The sequence below is a fragment of the Rhipicephalus microplus genome, chromosome 7 (assembly GCF_043290135.1).
Source record: "Rhipicephalus microplus isolate Deutch F79 chromosome 7, USDA_Rmic, whole genome shotgun sequence".
NCBI lineage: Eukaryota > Metazoa > Arthropoda > Arachnida > Ixodida > Ixodidae > Rhipicephalus > Rhipicephalus microplus.
In genome coordinates, this window is record NC_134706.1 from 122,632,306 (window position 1) to 122,653,521 (window position 21,216).

The 21,216-nt window shown below is 45.4% G+C and overlaps 2 protein-coding genes across 4 annotated transcripts in view; both read right to left on the minus strand.

The window, feature by feature from the left end:
• Positions 1 to 9,897, minus strand: part of LOC119179470 (putative ATP-dependent RNA helicase DDX5) — a 34,314-nt gene extending 24,417 nt beyond the window's left edge. Inside the window, exons 1-4 of one of the 2 annotated variants that reach the window (XM_037430547.2) lie at positions 9,741 to 9,897; positions 3,307 to 3,478; positions 1,353 to 1,449; positions 465 to 598 (exon numbers count right to left, since the gene is read on the minus strand). In XM_037430547.2, coding sequence (XP_037286444.2) covers positions 465 to 598; positions 1,353 to 1,449; positions 3,307 to 3,478; positions 9,741 to 9,763 — 426 coding nt within the window. In that variant the 5' untranslated portion in view covers positions 9,764 to 9,897. Of the gene's footprint in view, positions 1 to 464; positions 599 to 1,352; positions 1,450 to 3,306; positions 3,479 to 9,219; positions 9,674 to 9,740 lie in introns of those variants that run through there. The other variant, XM_037430548.2, reaches the window with a different exon arrangement.
• Positions 9,898 to 10,689: 792 nt separating this feature from the next.
• Positions 10,690 to 21,216, minus strand: part of LOC119179614 (uncharacterized) — a 36,529-nt gene continuing 26,002 nt past the window's right edge. Inside the window, exons 5-9 of one of the 2 annotated variants that reach the window (XM_037430731.2) lie at positions 20,880 to 20,957; positions 17,754 to 17,921; positions 12,830 to 12,970; positions 12,022 to 12,151; positions 10,690 to 11,374 (exon numbers count right to left, since the gene is read on the minus strand). In XM_037430731.2, the coding sequence (XP_037286628.2) occupies positions 11,316 to 11,374; positions 12,022 to 12,151; positions 12,830 to 12,970; positions 17,754 to 17,921; positions 20,880 to 20,957 (576 nt within the window). In that variant the 3' untranslated portion in view covers positions 10,690 to 11,315. The remainder of the gene's footprint in view (positions 11,375 to 12,021; positions 12,152 to 12,829; positions 12,971 to 17,753; positions 17,922 to 20,879; positions 20,958 to 21,216) is intronic. The other variant, XM_037430732.2, reaches the window with a different exon arrangement.

A 21,216-nucleotide genomic window follows, 5' to 3' on the forward strand; every position in this document is an offset into this window, starting at 1 on the left:
AATCCCAACAACTGGCCCAACTTGCCGTCTTACTGCTTCCTCTGTAGAATGGCTGAGGTAGAGTTTTTGTTAACAAGAGACATCTGCTTGAATGCTAACATCCAATTTATATAAGCATTCAAAACAGCCTAGAAAAGTTAGTTGGTCCTTCTACAAGGCTTGTATCGAATACTTGGTAGCAAATACTTAGAGCAGATTCACTCAAAGATACTCAATAGTAGATATTCAGATCTGGTTGATCTCTTGATAATTTGCAAATTTAGTGAGTTAAGAGCATTAAAAGGTTAGCAATCTAAAATTTCATATTTAGTGCAAATAAGCAAGCAGCCCCCTGCCATGCACAATAGTTTTTCCTTGTTGCAAACAATTATGATGAGCTCTACACACTCTGAATTGATTAGACAAATTGTGATTCGCCCTACAAACAATGCCATGACTGTCCTGGCAATGAATTGTAAACTCACGGCAAGTGTCTTTCCCGATCCGGTCTGAGCAATGCCGACCATATCCCGTCCGCTGAGGGCGATCGGCCAACCTTGCGCCTGAATGGGAGTCGGCGTGTTGTACTGTGCCTGACGGATTGCCGACATGCAGAAATCTGTAAGGCCAATCACGGGAGAAAGAAAGCACGACACTGTCAGCAAGTGGATCCACAAGAATCCAGGTGTGAAAAAAAATAAGCCCTCAGTCCAGTCACGAAAGAATCATACAAGTAGCGAAGATCATGACATCAAGAATAGTGTCTGTGTTCCAACTCTAAACTGGCTTTCAATTATGTAGGCAGGAACAGATATAGTAATATGATATTACAAGAGAGATTCAAGGGACCCAGAAGACATGTCTCTTCTAACTAAGGTGCCTTGTGATGAAAAATTAGAAGAGGACTACGACTAGATTACTTTATTGTACATTGCCATCAAAGTGTGTTAGACATATCTACACGAAGATCCTCAGGATCGGCTAACAAAGTCATTCACAGCAGCCTGTTTTTCAGTTATTGCAGTTTGTCTCAGCTTCACCCCCTAAATTATGGATGTGAAACACTTGACTTTGCAAGCCTTTCTGTTGTTCACAGTGTCATCGAAGTGCCCTCAAATGTTTTGTCAGCGTGGACTGTTGATAACCTCTACCTTCAAATGCCATCATAAGGCACAAAGACAAAGTCCAGCCCACAATTTGCAGTCGCGACTAAACGAGGAATAACATTAATCCGCAGCATGCAAAACAATCAAGCCAAGGGAATAAAAAGTGAGCCGAGTTAGTCACCCCTTTGGTTCATCTCTTTAAACAAAGTTGCGACTACTCTTTCACTACAGTGCATTTTCAGTACAACACCACTGAGTGCCACTCACCCGGCAGGTTAGCCTCCTCGAATGTCAGAATAGGGTTGGGAACGTCCTTGCCGCGGATGGTGATGTCGTGCTGCTTCCGGTATGCATCCACTTCGTGCTGTCGACGAGAGAACAGTTTTGCCTGACGTTAACACCGAGAAGGAAAGCAGCAAGCACGAGACAGCGTGCGAGGAAAGTCTCAGCTAATGTGGCAATTGTAAAAGGCCTTTCCCATATCTCTCATATAGGGACAATTTATGTACGAAAGTTGGCGCCAGGATTTAAGGAGCACATCGATACCCGTCTTTAGCACAACACGAAAATCTGGACTGCGATTTTGGAATGTACCTCTCTTCCGTGTAACTCATTCAAACAAACAGTTTAACGCCACAATAGGCGAAAGAACATCAAGTAGCACTCAGCAAAGCATAAGACTTTTTCCTTAAGAAGCGCAAAATAACTGCTAAGGGTTCTTGGATGAGCTAGCTGGTTCATTCATGCCTGTGTAACTCATCCAAACAAACAGTTTAACATCACAATAGGCGAGAGAACATCAAGTAGCACTCAGCAAAGCATAAGACTTTTTCCTCAAGAAGCGCAAAATAACTGCTAAAGGTTCTTGGATGAGCTAGCTGGTTTATGAACATCATGGCAGAAAATCACAACAGCTTCACTATTTGCCTACGTACATGTGCCTTGCCTTTTCAGTGCTAAAAAGCGTCGATAGTCAGAACTGTGCCCTGGGTGTTCACAGATTGTGCTTTCTGCCATCATGCGGTGCGCTGTCACGCTTGCAGAAACATTCCATCGAGCACGTCAAGTTCCTTTCTGGTGCACGCAGCTGAGCTGTCCCTTGCATGTTAAAAGCTTACGGATTACTTACAAAGAGAATAAAAGAAAAAAGGGGTTGAAGCGCATGTATGCAATGGTGTTCCGGCTCTACTAGCATGACCTTGGGAGGGGTGAAGCTACATGCAGTGTTTAGAGAAAGATGTTTCATGAGGCACTAGTGGCGCCAAGCCTGAAATCAGGCGTGCAGGAAAAGTTGTTTTCAATCCGCTAACGTCAGCGGAGGGCAGTGTCCGAACGCAGCTTACCTCGAAGTGGTGGTGCTACTTCCCCACATGCATAGTATCAGTTTCCCGGGGCATTTGAGAAGGGTGTTTCTGCTCCACTTACGTTGTTGACTATTTGTTGGGCTATACACTGCCTCCTTCATTTTTAATGGACCGATGGTACGTACGTAGTGGGATCTGCCCATTGCGGCACATACCCGTTCTTGTGATGGGACCGTGACTGCATGACATACTGTGATGACAGGATACTGTGACAAATCTAGCCTTCATAGGGACTCGAACCACCTCTAAAAATACGAAGAATTAGCATGTTATTGTGTCCCAGCATTTCCAAGTTTTTGCGGCGCGATTAGCGATGCGAGCGGTTCGCTCACGTGACGTCGGGATGCAATAGGCTCCCGAATGGATAACATACGAGAGAAATCTGTTGCAAATTGTCGTCTACCCTGCATCGCCCCACAGTCAAATGCCTGTTTTGCCTTGTCTCGCATTGCTACCGTGTGCGATAAACTGATTGCCCTTTGTTTTTGCACCCGCAACGGTGCAAGCGGACATACCAGAGTGTAGTAGAAAAGTGCTAAATCCTGACTGGCTGAACGCTTACTGTCGAAATTTCACGAGTTTAATGACGAAATAAGTGGCGAGAAGATAGCACTTGTCGGAAGGAGTGTGAAGGCGAGGAAAAAAAAAAAAAAAACACTGCCTTGTCGTTGAATTTGGTGTGGCTCATTTAGGGGTCATTTAAAGTGCTTCGCATCATCGAAAAAAAAAAAAAAATAAAATGCGGGAACAAGATGGACAGGTGCTGATAGGGCAACTAGTGGTAGGTCTATATCACCCTGGAATGTTTGAGACCTGTATTCTACAGAATGGACAGTAATTAAGTTCTTTCCCCTCACCTTGGGCCTGTGGGCGGTGGTGGGGTGCTCCTTGTAAAAGTCCTTCTGGAAAGGAGGCAGCCTCGAAAGGTCCCACTTGGGCTTGCGCAGGCGCTCTCCCGGTTGGCGGCCCTTGAGGCTGCCTCGTGGGCCGTCGTCACCACCACGCCCCCAACGGTTCATGTTGTCTCTCCTGCAGGGAGTCAGTCCCTTGGTGCTGATCCCAACAACAGCCGAAGAAAGCGCCTTCCTTGAACGTGCCCAATTAACCGTAGAGTTTCTTAAAATTAACTTGATGGGACTCCGGCGCTGCAATCGTCCGGCAACCATGGGAATTGTTGCTGTGTCAATGCACCCTAGTCACTAAGAAAGGAAGGTGGGTTACCCTAGTTCAGACATATCACGCCTGCATTATAAAAGCAAATATGGTACCTGTTTGTAAGATTATCGTTCTCACATATATTCTTGTCTCAACTATAGTTGTATATGACAAATGGCATCTCCTATCATTGGATGCATTTTTTTGCCCCATTTTTAGTGCCACAGATGCTTTCCTTGATGCTGCTGACCTATGGGCAGCACACAAATTTGCTCAGTCTTTGTGCCTGCAGGTTTTGAACACACTAGGGGCTTTGTTTATTGTTGTGTCTTGGTTTTGCTTCGAATGAACCATTCTGAACTACCTGAGCCGATTCGAAATAACGAGCCTAAAAAGGTTAAGGAGGTGGAGTGCAACCCCTGAACATTTTCCGATTGTCGTCTAATGACAAAGTGGCTGACAAAGCGAAACAGAGCCGAAAGTACGAAGATTAGCCAAATCCGTGTACTACACATAATTCTCATGGTGGCTGAAGTGCTTTACCTTGCACCTCCCATAAACACCAGTGCCAGACTTCCCTCCGGTGTATTTATAGGAAGCTCTATGCCATCCACACCTGCTAGTAAGGCATTTCCATGCAATGTCTGCAAAATTTCCCCAATTCCATCACAACACTCGATTCCCTGCCATTCTTGGCCGCACTTTCCTTCGTCACCATGACAGGCCATCTGCAATATGCTCTGCAACGTACTCCTACACTTTTTCAATGTCTAGTAATAGGCCAGCGATTTCATTTATAATCCATAATGCCCTCTTGCCAGCACTCAGGCAAAACACCTTTCAATTCTCGTTCCCTCCCTCATAGCACACAGTCATTTCCATCAGCCAATGGTTTCTAGATTAGATTCCACATGCCCCTGTTATGTTATGTAAGCTGATGTCCTGTTTCTGTGCATGTGATTGGTTTGCAATTGAAAAGACTGAGCAGCTAGATGCTGAGCCAGAGCAGTCTTCCTTCAACAAAAAGGACTCTCTGAGACTTAACTTGGTCTCGCAACTAATGCTAGTCAAGAGCGCAGACCATTTAGGGTGTGCTTTTATGCCAGTACCCCATGCAGATAGTGTTTGCTATTTATATAACACTCCATTACATATAAATTATTAACAATCAGCAAAAAAATAATAAATAGCTACAAAGCATTACTGGTTGTGCCGATGACACAAATAATTGACTGGCTTAACTGCCTCAACTGCTTTTTAACAAGTCACACGTATCATTTCCCAGACCGATTCTGATCCCAACAGCACCCACAGAGAGAGAATTACTGATGGAGCGAACAGTTACTAGATAGTCGGTGCATTCTGTTGTTCTGGCTCCAGAAGGCTAGCCATGCACAAATGCACGATTAGACAAAACTTGCCGTGGTCAATTACTCTTTCTGCACAGGCAAACTCGACACTATGCTTGCAACTTTATCATTTGCAAACAGATGCCAACATTTCGTATAATTACTGATTGGCAGCAGCACGCTGAAATACTCTCTGTTGAAGGACCCCTAAAAACAAGTGAAACTACGAAGAACAATAGCTACATTATCCTTTGGCGTTTCCTGTCTTTTGCGGCACAATTAGTGCTGCTAACCGTTTCTTTTCGTGATGTCAGGATGAGACGAGTTCTCTATTAGTAGACATGTACAAGATATCTGCCGTAAACTGTCCTCTACCCTGCAGTGCTTTGCCATACAGCTGCATGCCTGTTCTGCGTCGTCTCGTATCACTACTGAGGGCGACAAAGCGATTCGTTCTGTTCTCTGTACTTGCCGTTGCGCAAGTGGAGACCGCATGTAGTTGAAATGCGCGAAATCTCAACTGGCTCATTGCTTAGGGCGGACATTCCCCGCGCTTCATGACTAAGTAGGTAGAGAGGAGGAGACGGCACTTGCAGGAAGGGTAGCGAAGGCGAGAAAGAAACTACTGCCTCGCCTTTCGACCATGTGTGGTTCAGGGGCCCCTTTATTACTGTGCGAGCAAACTACGATTTTCTCGAGCTGAGCCCCATAAATTTCAGTGCTTTGCACAGAATTGAGGAGACATTCATTTTTTTTTTTTTTCGGTCAATGTAACACTGAAGTTAGTTACACCCCTCACACACACTTTACTGATTTCTTTGTTGGGTTTTATGTTGTCTTCTGCAATGTTGCAACGATACTGCATTGACTACACGAAAGTGTCGACACAACTTATACTTTCCCTCCATTATCCACTGATCATTTTACACCTGCTACAAGTCTATTACTGCCTATGGCTCGGTGCACTATCAAAAAACGGTTTGCATTGATTGGAGAGTCTTTGCTATAACACAACAGTAATAATCACACAGCTTGGATGCATTTCCCTTCTTGAAAAGTGTGCGACAGCCAAGTATTTTTATTTTAGGTGTGAATGACAGAAGGCTCAGATAGTCGATAATGATTTGTCGTAAACGAAGGCCGCACTTGCAAACACAGACACGAGAGAAAAAAACAATACCACACTTTTTACAACGAATCTTAAGGAGAATGCCATCAGGGTTAATAGTGCAGGGCTAAAATAGTGCAGCGCTTGTGAAGTGAAAGTACTGGGTGAACGGCGAGGTGAGAAGGAATGACACGTGAATTGTACGTTTTTTTAGGATAAAGAAACGCCTGACCTTTATTTTTACAATGTGCAACCGAGCTGATTGCAGCAAATGAATAACAAATGAAACACGAAAGTAAGGTGAATTTTCTTAAAGAGGTCCATTCGTGTACAAAAGAATTTTACAGATGGAGGCAGGGACATCTAGTCAACTACATGTGACCACCCATCTGGCTACTCAGAGGACTGTCCCCGCATTGAGGGCCCGCTAAATGCAAAAAAAAAAAAAGAAGACGCGTACCATGGGAGAATACAAGTCGGAAAAGAAAACAAATTCTTCCTAACGGCGCACGTCTTTTTTTGTGCTTCAGTCGGCACGCACCAATTAGCCCAGTCTTACCAAATCACAGGAAAGCTATTGTCCTGTGTCCCACAAGAGACACGAATATCTTAGAAAAAAAAAAAAAAACCCTCTGCACTATTGATGCCAACTTTCAAGGTAAAGTTGTGCTCCATGGCCTGTCTTGTTTTTTTTTTTTCCTGTTTATTGTACCTCATTTTAATACCTGTTGCTTTCTATCCCTTTCCTGCTCTTATATTTCTTTCCCTTTCTATTTTTTTCATCTTTTCTTTGTGTATGCTTCTATGCTTTCTTTCCACCTTTCTGCTTTTAATTTCAGTCTTGCTTTATTTTTTTGAATTTTTGTTTTCATTCCCTGAGTGTTTTCTTTTTATATATATCTCTCTCACACACGTTTCGCCGAGCAGAATTTTCATTAAATTCTCAAACCTGCTGTGCTCGCTAGCCAAATTTCTGTGGCATGTAGCCGCCCTGTGGTATTCTGCGGACAGCAAGGCTTTTTAGAGCCAACTTAAATGGCGCTGCTCTAAATGTCACACATTTCTCACTTTGTCATTACTTTGGCAGCACCTGAAGTTCAGCGATGAAAGCTTCCGATTAAGCCACTAGCCGCTCGGTCATGACGGCGACAAATGCTTCTGGCGCAGCCAACAAAAGTTCGACTTCCAAGAAGCTAGGACGAAATATATGGCTTCAAGAATGTAAAACAAGCATAGTCCTGTATTTCTAAGGCTCCTAAACCACAAAGTGTGGACAATAAGCCACAGCTGTTTCAGTGAAGGACCAGTGAATGACCATTTTCCGAGCTACCGAGTTTTTGCTGATATTAATAACTGTGCTTGGGCCTATTAAACATATATGAAATAGCTTTGTTCACACAGGTACCAAACTTGACTTAAACAAATAATTAATTTCAGAGATCACGAAATATTGCAAGAGAAAATTTCTTGCCATAAGTGAAATAAACATGTTTTGTAGTTAAATTCTCATCAGCAGTGTCAATGCACCCCAGTGACTAGGCAAGGAAGGTGGGTTACCCTAGTTCAGACATATCACGCCTGCGTTATAAAAGTAAATATGGTGCCTGTTTGTAAGATTAACATTCTAACATATATTCTAGTCTTAACTCTAGTTTATATGATGAATCACTGGATACATTTTTACCGCCCCCCTTTTTAGTGCCACAGATGCTTTCCTCAATCCTGCTGACGTGAAATCTGCAAGTAAAGCTCGAATGAACTTCCCAAATACATTATTCATATTAATAATTATGGTCTGGTGTTTAGGAGCATTACTAATCGTGAATATCATATATATTGTTGAGGTTTAACATCCCAAAACGACGATATGATTGAGGAATGTCATGGCGGAGGGCTCCAAAAATTTCGACCACCTGGAGTTTCCTAACCTGGACCTAAACCCAAGTACACAGGCCTCCAGCATTTTCAGCTCCATTGAAAATGTGGTCCAGGTTCTAGCCCGCAAACTAATTGTAAAGAGTAGCAGGCTCTGCTAAATACTTTGTATACACAATGTGTTGTGCTGAGAGTCCTTGGCTGCTTTCCGGATGCCAGTGTTCCAACACATTAGTAATGATCCCAGAAAACATTTTTATCCACGTGTTCTGCATTTTCACTGTGGAATGCATTATCAGGTGTTGCATTATACTCGATCTTGGAAGCAGTGCCACCTTATCTACAAAATAGCAGAAAGCACGAGCAACACCCTTATCAATGGGAATATTGAAATTATAGTTTGAAAATGTTCACAAAAAATACACAGATCTCTAAGAAATGTCAGCTCAAAGTTACAGCACATTTTCTAGGGTATAAAATGCTTATTCTGCTGGCAGTTCTACCAACAGCTAGATCTGTCACCACATATATAATATATATGTAGATCTGATGGCTCGCATTTACAGGCACACGACTTCATAGCCATATATATGGTCATTTCATCGCCGAAAATGTGCCAGAAACAAGCTACATTGAAAGCAAACGCTGCTCTTTAGATGGTAGCACACGTACGTTGCCCCATTGCCTGAAGGTCCTTCATTAAATTTGAAATTAAGAGTTTACCACTAAATTTGAAACTAGAGAAGCTATTCGACGGATTCTTGTCTTGCATCACATAAGCCGAGGTCGTCAGAGCCAATTCCGGCAGAACATGACTTTTTCAGTTGTCTAGCATCGTTTTATTGCGTATTGTATACGCATGAATAAAACCGCCAGAGTCGTCACGGCGATTCGAAGCTGTAATATGCCACGACAAGAAATGTACCAACACCCTTACACTTGAAAACAAATGAAACAGATAAAAACAAGGTTATCGAAGGTTTTGGGGTGGCAACACAAATCGCAAGGATATGTCACTGCAAGCGAAGCAGCTGCTTTTCGTGACGGCGCCGCACACAAAACTTTCCTCTCCGCAGCTTGAACAACAGAATGCGTGTTTACAGTATTCAACACAGCAAGAGTGGTTGCGTCTTCATTAATCCCAGTGTTGACGCTCACAGGATCAAGCCAAGCTTGTGGGCAAATTTTCCCCGATTCCACAAATGCGCACAACACTGGAATCGCCCAAAGCACTGCAAAGCTTCTCTAAGAGCAAACAGCTGCGCAAAGCCAAAACAACTGACCCTGCGAATGTCCTCCAGTGCGCAAAGAACTAGTTAGGCCTAACTCCTTTTCTATCTCTCCTCACGTAGTCCGACGCCCTCGGCGGCTGCAAGACTGTGCACGTAGCCTTCGGATATGGGACCGAGGGCAGCAGCGATGCTTATTACTGACCAATGGGAATGCATAGTGAAAACCTCGGGTGTTTCACAGCACCGTAAAAAAACGTAAAAACCGGTTCGCACAGCAAACCAATGAACCTCGACCCAAAATAACCCGTTTCACCCCGGTCCAGTTGCGCATCAAATGCCAGCAATGCGGGTAGTCTGTGGTGGTGGTGGACGTCTTTTATTTCATTCGCTGCTTGCGAGCTGTAACGCTTGCGATCCGACAGATCACGAAAGAAAAGTCGAGCGCGAGAGGGATCGTCGGCAGGAAGAAGGCTCGAGCAGCCATTTTACGACGCCGACCGTGCGGCTCAGTGCGCGGCCAGGTTTTGCACACTGCGATCGAATGGGCGAAGACGAAAGACGTTTCCGCTTACCCTCTGGGATCTCTGAACGACATTGCTGATCGGAACAGCGTCAATCAGTCAGCGAACAGTTAAAAATGAACTAGTTATTCAGCGCTAGTTGCAATTGCTCCGCGTCTGTGCTTATCCATACACTGACACGCGGAACAACACGCTTGTTTACAGAATGTAGTACCACAGAACACCTATGTGTAGTACTCGGTCATGTACAGTTGTCAAAAATAGTGTTTTCAAAAAACCGAACAATTCCCTTCCAAACGAAAACCGATATACGCTGTCCCAACGTGTGTTTTGGCAAAACTATACTTGTTGCAAATTGTGCGGTGCCAAGCGGCAGCACTATTTTTCGTAGCGCTAGCGCTCGAAATATTAGCGTTGTGAGGGCGCGGTCATTTTGCCAAATAAGTGCAAAAGAAAATGATCAAAATATTCCACAGACAACTGCAGTGGATTGCAGGCCTATGCCTAGCGCAGCCGACAAAGCACTGACCCGTTTAGCCCATTGTTGGAATGACTACTTCTTAATAGCCATCAGAATAATGCGCAAAATAAGTCCTGCGGTTTTAAGAGCCAAACCAAGGCATAAATACCGGGTATGCCGTAATTGGATGCACAAGATTGACCACCATGTCTTCGCTATCGCGAATCAAACGTGTTACTGCACACTGCCTGCATCCAAAATGCGGTCGGGAGTCAAACCGGCCAGCATTCTGATGAGTTCCGCTTTTGGCAAATTTCTGTGCGCGCTGACTGGCTAGTTTAGAAAGAGCGGGCATGAATTGCTTCAATCATTAGCCAAGCGAGAATACATGACATGCCATGCGACACTGTCTATCGAAGTGATCATTTACGAATGTGGCACACACTTACCTGAATCAGAGATGCATTTTTGCCACCATTCAAATAGGCTCAGACCTCTGTGTTGTCCCCAAAGGAATAAAAAACAAAGCATGACCATTGATCAAGGTTGTGCTCTTTATTTCCTCAGCTCTCTCCCAGGTGCCAAGGTGAAATGCGACAGGAGCCTTGGCCGATTTTCCACATTTCGGTCTTTGTACGCGAGGCACACTGGTTCGAAGTGCGAAATATAGTAGCGAGGTTTGAAACTGGGGTGGGTCAATGATATTGCGTTTTGACGCCGTCCACAGCACACGCATAAAATAAAATATATAAAAAAAGAGGGGGGCAGAAATGGTGAAAAGGCGCCGACTTCCGAGAAGTCTTAAAACTGGTTTCAACATGTTCAAGCAGCTTAAAAATTAGTTGAAAGCCGACACCTTTACACCCTTGCTTATCCACGCACTCTTATTCATAGGGTGTGCGCGCACTAAGAACAACATCAGAACGTGAAATATCGAGAGAAAAAAAACAGAGGGATGGGGTTTGGGGAGCAAAAGCTAGTACGATTACCAAAGTATTGAACTGATCAACACGTGAAGAAGGGGTCTTGCATCTTCAAAAGCAATTTTGACAGGGAAGTTAAACGGCTGAATGGAACAAAATGAACGATGTTACTAGCAAGTGAGGAGCGGGCCTTGTGTGGCTTATGTGTACGGATGACGTCTCTTCCGTCACTGGCCCAGTCCATCACCTCTGGTTGGACTGCAAGAAGTCCAGCGTCAGCACAGTCAGGTTCATAGGCTGACCTGCACGAAAAGTATCCGCAGCATTCAGGCAGAACCAGAGGCTAATGGCTTCTAATGCTGAGTGATAGTGCATGCCCCGTATCCAGAATAAGCTCGGTTCGCTGCAATCCAGGCTGCAAGAGAGGGCGCAATGCATTCGTCTCATTCCATTTTCTCTGTGTGAGACAATGCGGTGCTTCTTACCCATACCAATTCACCCAAACGTTTGCTTTTGTAAACGAAAACAGTGGTCGGACTATACTGGGCTACAAGCCACAAGCAGTGTAGATTTTCGCGGTCAAAGGACCCCCTTCCAGCCAATGGCATTGCGGCCGCTTTGTAATACACTCGATTCTTCTCATGAGCGTGGTGCAAAGGCAGTCGGCCGTGATGGCCCGATGAAATGGTGATGCCATTGGCAGGAGGGGAGGCGGAGGCTAGAGCTGTGCACCGCCGCTGCCGAAGTTTCGAGAGAGACCACGCCGTCGCCGCGCACTAAGTGAGGCGCGCTGCGATTTTCGTTATTCGAAAATCGCAGCTTCGATCCCTGTCCACGGCTAGTTATCTTTTCGTCCGCTTTTCTTTCTTCACATTTGCATTACAATTACTTTAATAACATCCCATATTCTTTCCTTGGCATATTTGCCTGTTAGATTTCAATAGCTTACCATCGAGCATTCTCCCATTGTAGGCCTTGAACGCCTTCATGGCATCGGACTGGCGGTGAAAGGTAGCCAGGGCTGTTCCTACGGCTACCATCCTGGCATCGTGCATGGGCCCTATGTACTGGAACAAATCCTGCACACAAAGAAGGCGAAGGGGAAAAGAAAAGGGGGAGAGATTCGATTCATCCCACTGAACAAATACTGTACATCCAGTCGAACAAAGCTTGTGCAAATTGAGCGACCTTCTGTTCATTCAAATACGGTTCAGTCGATTTCAGCAGCATTCGATGCAGGCAGAAGGTGCCCACACAATTTAATGGTACTGAAATTACGTCACTTCTATCCTGAAACGAGTGGGTAATTAACAAGAGCTACGACGACGTTTGGGCTTCACCTCGTTTATTCTTGTCACATTTGATGCGAATATGCACATGATTTTTTTTCTTTCATTCACCAGAGTTGTAAGCCCGTATCGTTATCACAGTTGTCCAGAAAAAGCTGCTTATTGGAGTGATTTCTACTGGCCACCCCCCTGCTTATGAGAATGCAGTGTGCCCGGCACCTTCATCGGCCTGCTTGGGAAAAAACGATACCTCGTGTCGCAACCCTGCCGCTCCGGCTTGTGCCAATCTTTTTCTGTTTAGGCTGCACATACATTGCAAATACATTTGGCAACGCCCCTCTTCTCCCCGTAACAATATCCAGCATTGGCAGCTTACGCATCAACGGACAAGAAAAGTTGAGTCAAAGCAGCCACACAATGCGGCATGCGTTCGTGAATTCACAACAGCGAGGACTGCCACCGACTCACCCGAATATCACTCTCGGTGACCTGAGGGTGAAGGTTGGCGACAAGCACCGAGCACCCCGGCATTGGGTCCGATGTTGAACGAGCCGCTGGTGACGCCAGTCCCCCGCCATCGAGCCTGTGCTGAATTCGGCTGAGCGAAGACTGCACCAATGAACACAACAGTTGGGAGACACGTAATCCCAACCTTTGCAGAAACCATTCAGGGACTGAACAAGCATTAAGAAAGAAAAAAAGTATGTTACAAAGAACTGCTAATCATGTTTTGAGTCTAGTGACTAAGTTTCAATCAACACTATGGTTGTGTAAATAGAAATGACACCGAACTGAACACGGTCGAACTCACATATGTCGAATGAGAAGAATATCGCAAACAAGTTCAATATACTATAGATAATTTGATGTATCTTGCACTAATGAGACAGTGGGGCTTGAACCTGGGTCTGCTGCATGCCAGCCAAATATATTACTACTGAGTTACGCCGGGGCTTATAACTTGTTAAACTTGCCTTACGCAGGCATGACCAATGACACAGTGGGGCTCGAACCCGGGTCCGCTGGGTGCCAGCCCAGTATTATACCACTGAGCTACACCGCGGAGCCGAACCACGAGATTGAAGTAACTAGGAGAATAAGAATGGGATGGAGCACATTTGGCAAGTACTCTTAAATCATGACAGGTAAATTGCCATTATCCCTCAAGAGAAAGGTATATAACAGCTGGATCTTGCCGGTGCTTAGCTACGGAGCAGAAACCTGGAGACTTACAAAGTGGATTCAGATTAAATTGAGGATTGATTGATTGATTGATAGATATGTGGGGTTTAACGTCCCAAAACCACCATATGATTATGAGAGACGCCGTAGTGGAGGGCTCCGGAAATTTCGACCACCTAAGGTTCTTTAACGTGCAGCCAAATCTGACCACACAAGCCTACAACATTTTCACCTCCATCGGAAATGCAGCCGCCGCAGCCGGGATTGGAACCCGCGACCTGCGGGTCAGCAGCCTAGTACCTTAGCCACTAGAGCACCGTGGCGGGGCAGCTTAAATTGAGGACGACGCAGCGAGCAGTGGAAAGGAAAATGGCAGGTGTAACTCTAAGAGACAAGAAGAGAGCAGAGTGGATTAGGGAAAAAACTGGGGTTAAGGATATCATAGTTGAAATTAAGAAGAGGAAATGAACATGGGCCGGGCATGTAGCGCGTAGACAGGATAACCGCTGGTCATTAAGGGTAACTAACTGGATTCCCAGAGAAGGCAAGCGGCTTAGGGGGAGACAGAAGGTTAGGTGGGCAGATGAGAATAAGAAGTTTGCGGGTATAAATTGGCAGCAGCAAGCACAGGACCGAGTTGACTGGCGGAACATGGGAGAGGCCTTTGTCCTGCAGTGGACGTAGTCAGGCTGATAATGATGATGAATTTGATGTGCAAGATGCTTGCATACCTGCCAAATTCAGAGATTCTGAATCCGGGAGATTTCCGTAACAGGGGGGAGGGGTGCAACGCTGAATTATTTTCCCCCTTTTTTTTTTGGGGGGGGGGCAACAAAACAAAAACATCATGAAAACAAGGGGGGGGGGGGAGGAGGAGGAGGTCCCAATCAAAAGTGTAAACATCGGCGTTGAGATAGGGTGGGTAGAATGAGCCACTCTAGTTGAGGTAATTTAATGTCTTGGAGTGGCCGCTATACACACGAGGGTAGGGTTTCCCACTACGATGAAAGTCTGAAAGCGGCAACGAGAATACTCCCGAAATTTGGCGTCATCAAAACAACAAGCAAAATCGGTTTCCGTCAAAACTACTCATGTGTGTTCTCCTGGGACACGCAGGAATGTACGGGATGGCGCAGCTGCCTGCCACGAAAGTGCGGGTCAATGCTTTGCTCGCTACTAGATTTTTTTGACCGGAACGCCGAAACGCTTCTAGCCTTTTTTTTTTTTTAACACCTTATTTCCCTTTAATCTACCGCTGCATTATCTGCGTGCCCTCTGTTCTCGTTGCTCGCTATTGCGTTGTCACAACCGCGGTTTCGCGCGTGACAGTTGCGGCAAACGGTAGTTCCGTTTCTAACCCGCACCTTCAAAACTAAATTGTTTTATGCTATTGATGATCGCATCTGCTAGGTGGACCCACCCACACTCCATACATAATCGTGTCACAGGACGCTTATAGTGTCAACAACGACCGCGGTTTCGTCGACAGCAATGGTGGCAACCACAACCACGCGCATTGCAGAAAAATGTGCGTGTGCTGGTTGCATGGGTACTTCCAAAGCTTCGAGCGCGCTGCTGTTGGCCTTCGTTTGATGGTTTCGGCACTAAAGTTCACATCATGTGCCGTGATAACGAAGAGTGTCGAAACATTCGAATTTCAGCCCAATGAGCACAGTGAAATTTCACTGGGGAAATTCATGAGTTCGTATCTGCTGCAGTTTCACATCATTGAGATTCGACTACGTTTACATGGCCGCCTCCTAAATTCTTTTATAATAAAATGCGGTGCGTTCGCAAAAAGCCTGGAGCAGATAGACCTGTACTTTTGTCAATGCGGCCAGATCACATACAGAAATTTCGATTTGCGGGAAATTTTCATGAGAACCGTACAAATTGAAAAAACAGTCGAAATCCGGGACTCTCCCGGACAATCGGGGAGACTTGGCAGGTATGTACAGTCGAGCCCACAGATAACTGCCCCACTTAAAACAAACTTTCGCTTAAAAAAAACAATATCTGCGTGACCGCCAAAATATACATTGGTTCAATGGCATAAAATCGCACTTACAACGAACGTCTCCGAGCGCCGCTGATCGGTTACAGCGAACGGAGTAGGCACTCTGCCAAGTTCCCTGGAAACCAGATCAGGCATCGGGGAGGTGCCTATACATTCTTATTGTTAAACGCCTCCGCGCCCTTCTAGTTGCTGCTCTTCCCGACTGCTTTTTGTTACCCACCACCCCGTCCTTTGTCCCCCCCGCTTCTCTGAGCACCCTGCATCGCCAGACGAGACCTGCTTTTTCACACCGCCACCTATCTTTGGCCATCAACCCTGTTTTTGATCGCTGTTTTTGATCGTTGGCATCGGCAGCCTACAGCGACCGGACCATTTGCCAAATATCATCAGCCACCGACTGTATCGGATCATCCGAGTCTAGTGCACGTGCTTATGCTACCCCACCGACTTTGATATTTGCGATTCGTTTCGTGTTTAGGACTTGTTCTCGTTCTCTTCGCACTCAGCTCAACATGCCCTCTGCACGCGTGCGGAAGCGTAAAAATAGCTGTTAATTTGCACGGAACGAATCGTGAAATATCGAAGTTGGTGAGGCCATGCAAACCTGCCGGCGCAACAAAATGTTTTTAGACCATGACCGCCGATTCCTTAAACACTGCCGCGCGCACCGATTCAGGCGACCGTGCTTTGACTTCTGCGTGTGCAGGTACACTTTCGAGTTTCTCTACGTGCGAGTTGTACGTTTCGCAGACCTTTCAAGCAAGCTGCCCCACCTGCCTCCTTCCCATGTGTTTTGGTTTTCAAGGTTGCCCTCCTGCTGCATCCTCCCCTCTCTTTATCGCAACTCCTTGCCCTTCTCTCACAAGTCTGCTTTCCTCTCTTGATCACAACCCCTTCGCCCACCTCCACCGCTCCGCGACGCCCGCCACGCTAGCTCGAATTAGTTTTGTTTTCTGACTGGAAGCGGGCCCAGAGCTGTTCCACGCGTTCTGGCATGTGTGTCGCGTGTGCACGTCTGGCTCACTCTTGGTGTGCGTGTGTGGTCAGGATGGCACATTGGAGGACTTGCACGCTTTTTCCTGCTGCTCAACAAAATGTCAAAAGTGTTACTGCTTGGCTTGAGCGTAATCCGGGCATTAGGTGCCGGGTTGCAAAGCGCTTGCTCGCTCATAGCTGCTGACCACCTGGCAGCGAACTTGCCGCTTCGGGAGTCCCGGTATTCGGCTTTGGAGATGGTGAAAATTTCGTGGGCAGTGGTGACGACTACATGCGCGGAACTATCTTCACGAGGCCGACTTCGTCGAGGTCAGGCCCGATGCCGAGCCTGAAGCTTCCGAACAGGATCGCTCCGGCAGCGATTTGTGGTAGCGCCTCGTCGACTCCAACCAGAAGAGCGGGTGGGACATCTGTAGCGATGGTTTAATTACGGCCAATGATGATACCGACACTGCGGAACCGTGCAAGAATTAGGGTATTATGAATAAAGTACGTGGCGAGAGCGATTGGGAGGAATCGGACTGTGAGAACGGCGAAACTTTGGAGCCAGTGCCTCATGCAGCTTATGCCACGGACCTCGGCGAACGAGTCCCCTGCCGTTTTAAATGAACTCGAGACTGCCCTTATCACTTCTGCTCTTCGAAACACGTGCATCACGGACTTTTTCGGGCAGAAAAGTTTGTGTTTTCACTCGCAACTTTTTAAAAACCATGTTTCATTTACAACGAACTTCAGGATACAGCGAAGGGATGCCGCGCCATTCTCAGGTTCGTTATAAGCGGGCTCGACTGCACTTAATATATCGAAAATATCCCAACAGCATTTTACAGCTTTTTGGTACACACAATAATTCATTATTTGCGAGTTTGACTGTACTCCTTGGAATGCTTTTTTATATCGTAAGGTAACCCTCCTCAAAAAAGCAACAGAATCTCACAAAATTTTATTTGAAAACAAATATTCAGAAGCTTTAAAAAAAGGAACACTACGATTCTATAAACAACAAAAATAAATGGTGCAATTGTGTGAAGTGCAGTAAGCTTTGAGTACTATAACGAATAGAACACCATTCTGTTTGTTATTAGAAAATCTTGATTATTCGCACATTCCTACTCGCCACACTCCTACTCGCCACATTCCTACTCGCACACCTGATTGATGGTAGTCACAAACACAGAAGACAGTGCATAGACTCACCGTTGCCCTGGGAGACCTTGAGAGCGCTGCAGCCGTGGCTGCCGCCACAGCCGCTGTGGCAGCTCGGAAAGGCGACCTTCCGAGGACGTTGTCCAGGGTAAGCCGCTCGAGGTCGTCGTCCTCCTCCTCCAACAGGCTGGCACGGCCCCCAAACAGGCCCCGCTGGGTCTGTAGCGTGCACCAAAAATATAACAATAATTGTTGGGACTTAACGTCCCGAAAACAAAACATGTTTACGAGGGACACTTAGTGGAGGCCTCCGGAAATTTCAACAACCCAAGTGCACCTAAATCCAAGCACACAGATCTTGTGCATTTTCATCTTCACTGAAAATGCGGCCGCCGTGGCTGGGATTTGATAGGCATCAGGTCAGCAGTCGAGTACCGTAAGCACTTAACCACTGCAGCGGGTGATGCACTGATGAAGACGCAGGCAAACAGCATGAAATGTACTCTACGATGCGTACAAACGCAAGAGTGGACAGTACTCTTTTTTTTTTAATTTCTTCATTGATTTTGACAAAACTTGGTGTGCTAATATGCAATTATTTTGTAATATAATGTGTAGTTCTTGCAAAGCATAGTATTTCACATGCTTTTTAAAAAGCAAAGCTTTTTATAAACTCAGACAGTTACAAAGTAAACCACTATATCACAATATTTTATAACCAGATTCGCGTGCATCGCAAGACATTGGATGTTTTAAACTCATTAAAACAAAAATTATAGGTTGAACATTCATGAAACAGTAAGTTTAGAGGTGGGATTTCACTAGCAAATGTTCAGCTTACCATAAATTTTGTTTTAACGAGTACAGAACATACATTTTTTATTGGACTGCACGCAGCTATGATTCCTGATTATTTTGGTATGCTAGTTTACTTGTTAACTCAGTTTGGCACATGAAATATTTTGTATTACCAAAAACTGCACGTTATACAAGAAAATACATTGTATGCTTGAAATTAGCACGTAAATATACATAAACGCCCGAATTCGACAAAAAAAGAATCAAGGAAAAAAATGCGGGCAGTGTCCGCCAAGTTGCACGAAGCATGACCCAATGAAGCGCAGGCCCTTCGCAGCTTGTACTTTCCACCAACCGACATGTCTAGTTTTCAGATTCGCAGCCTTCTCATCAGGAGTACGCACTTTCTTAGGACGCCCCATGGCTGTCTCGGCACAGTCGTGCTCAGCCAGGCTATGCACTACATAGTGAAGGGTAGGCCTATCGGTGTGCATAGCTCGACTGGGTGGTGCGGTATCTCGCCACTAGCTGACGCAATGCTTTTTTGTTCTTCCTTTCTATTTCTCTCTTCTCAGTCTCCCTCTACTTCTTTCTTATGTTCATGTTCTCACTCTCTTTCTTTTTCTTCCTGCAATCCTTTCTTTCTACTTGCATCTTTTTCGTTCTTCCTGTACAACGCTTTACTCTCATAATATAATAATTCTTTGAGTTAAACGTCCCAAAACCACGATACGATTACGAGAGACGCCGTAGTGGAGGGCTCCAAAAATTTCGACCAACGGGGTTTTTTTAATGCGCACCTCAATCCAAGCACACGGGCCTCGAGCATTTTTGTCTCCATCGAAAATGCGGCTGCCACGGCTGGTATCCGATTCCTTGACCTGCAGATCAGCAGCCGAGTGTCTGGGCCACTAGACCGCCATGGCGGGTTATGCTTTACTCTCTCCCATCCCCTTTCAGTATTGTTTTGCTGGTTTGCCTAAACCGATTCCCCTTGCAATATGGACATATCGCACGTGCACAAACACGCACCAGTTACAAACACACCACACAAGCACACATTTACAAAGGATTGAGACGCCCTCCACATCCCCACAATATCAAGCTCTTGTTACACGTGTTCAAAAAGTAGGCTTGTGCCAACAAAATCGTAGTTCAAAGCAATTGGTAAACAGTATATTTTGATAAGAGTTTGAAAAGCAGTAAAATGCTTGTTACACCAAGTGAAACACGATAAGCTTTAAAATTGCTCATACTATGCCCTTATAAGACGCGGTGGAAAATGACTGAAGTGCAGAAGCATATTTTCTTGGAGCGAATTTTCTTTGAAAAAGTGGTTTCACAGCACTGCTCCCATGTGCTGCAGTGAAAGCATCTTCAGGGCAGGTTACATGCGGCAGATTTATTTATTCGTTCGCTTCAAGTGCTTACAAATTCCACACTACTGTCCAAGTAAACTCAGCCACTGTAATGTGCACTCAAATATTCGCACAGCCTTGTTTGAAAAGCAACTGCTGAAAACTGGCTGAACAAAACTGCATAGATGAAATTCAAGGCCAATCAGGGACATTGAGAAATTTCAGGGTTTTCAAGGTCTCGAATCTGCAGTTCTACACGTCCAGTGTTTTCAAGGGTGCCAAGGACCCTCTGAGCCCTGGAGTCATTCGCAAGGAAGGAACGAATGTTGAGCGAGAAATGATGTCGGGCGTGGCTGTGCCCGTCATCCACAGGAAGCTTTCCCTTTTCCTTGAATGTTCCTTTAGTGCGAAACAACAAACAGTAAAGCCTTTTCTGATGTTCCACATTCCTGTGTGGCTACTCGCTGAGACATCAATGTGTTTAGCACCCAAAAAAAACAACTATGCCCAGTCCACATATGAAACATTCACGATCCCACAGAACTTTATGACCCTCAATATTCCTTCGACTTTTGTACTTCTTACGCAAATGAACAAACAAAAAAATGATTATGACTAACTTTAAAAGAACCTTTAGAGGGCATGGTTGGTGCACTCTCATAAAAAAAAATTTCTCAGTGCAAGAAAAAACACAAAACACAAGAAAAATACACAAGGTCCCCTGCAAACGCTTTTTGTGTGTGGTGTCTTGCGTTTTTTTTTTGCCCCCAAACGTGTGCCACGTTTAGCATGCGACTACCACATGTCTGCTGCTACCGGCTGGATCACAGGTATCACCTTTGCAGCATTAGATTTTAACCAGAGGCCAGTGAGTCTAAAAAACAACAATCTCTTGCGTGACAAGGCTTCAGGCCCATTACATCTGTCAATTTTACCTACGCAGCAGACATATCAACTTGTGCAAAATGGCGAATCAACTGTGAAGCGGGAGCTGACTGGGCTGTGCACGAGTGCTGCTTACCGACACAAACTGGTTGGCCGTCGTCACTGAAATGCCGTGCGGGTTCACCTGGATCCGTTTGTTCCTGGCCAACGGGATCTGCGTTTGCAGGTTGTCTTAATGCCCCACGTGCCTCGCAACATTATTTGTTACTGTTGATTGCTGTATCAATTATTCGACAAATTAAAAAGGTTCCCCATGTTATTGAGTCAGGCAAAGGCAAAGCAAGTAATTGCTTCTCCCCCAAAATTAACTTGTGCATTAAATGCTGTACTTTCACTTGTATAATCTATACCCCCTTCCCCACAAAACAAATAAAATGAGCTTGAAAATTGAGGGATGCTGGTTACATTAGTTT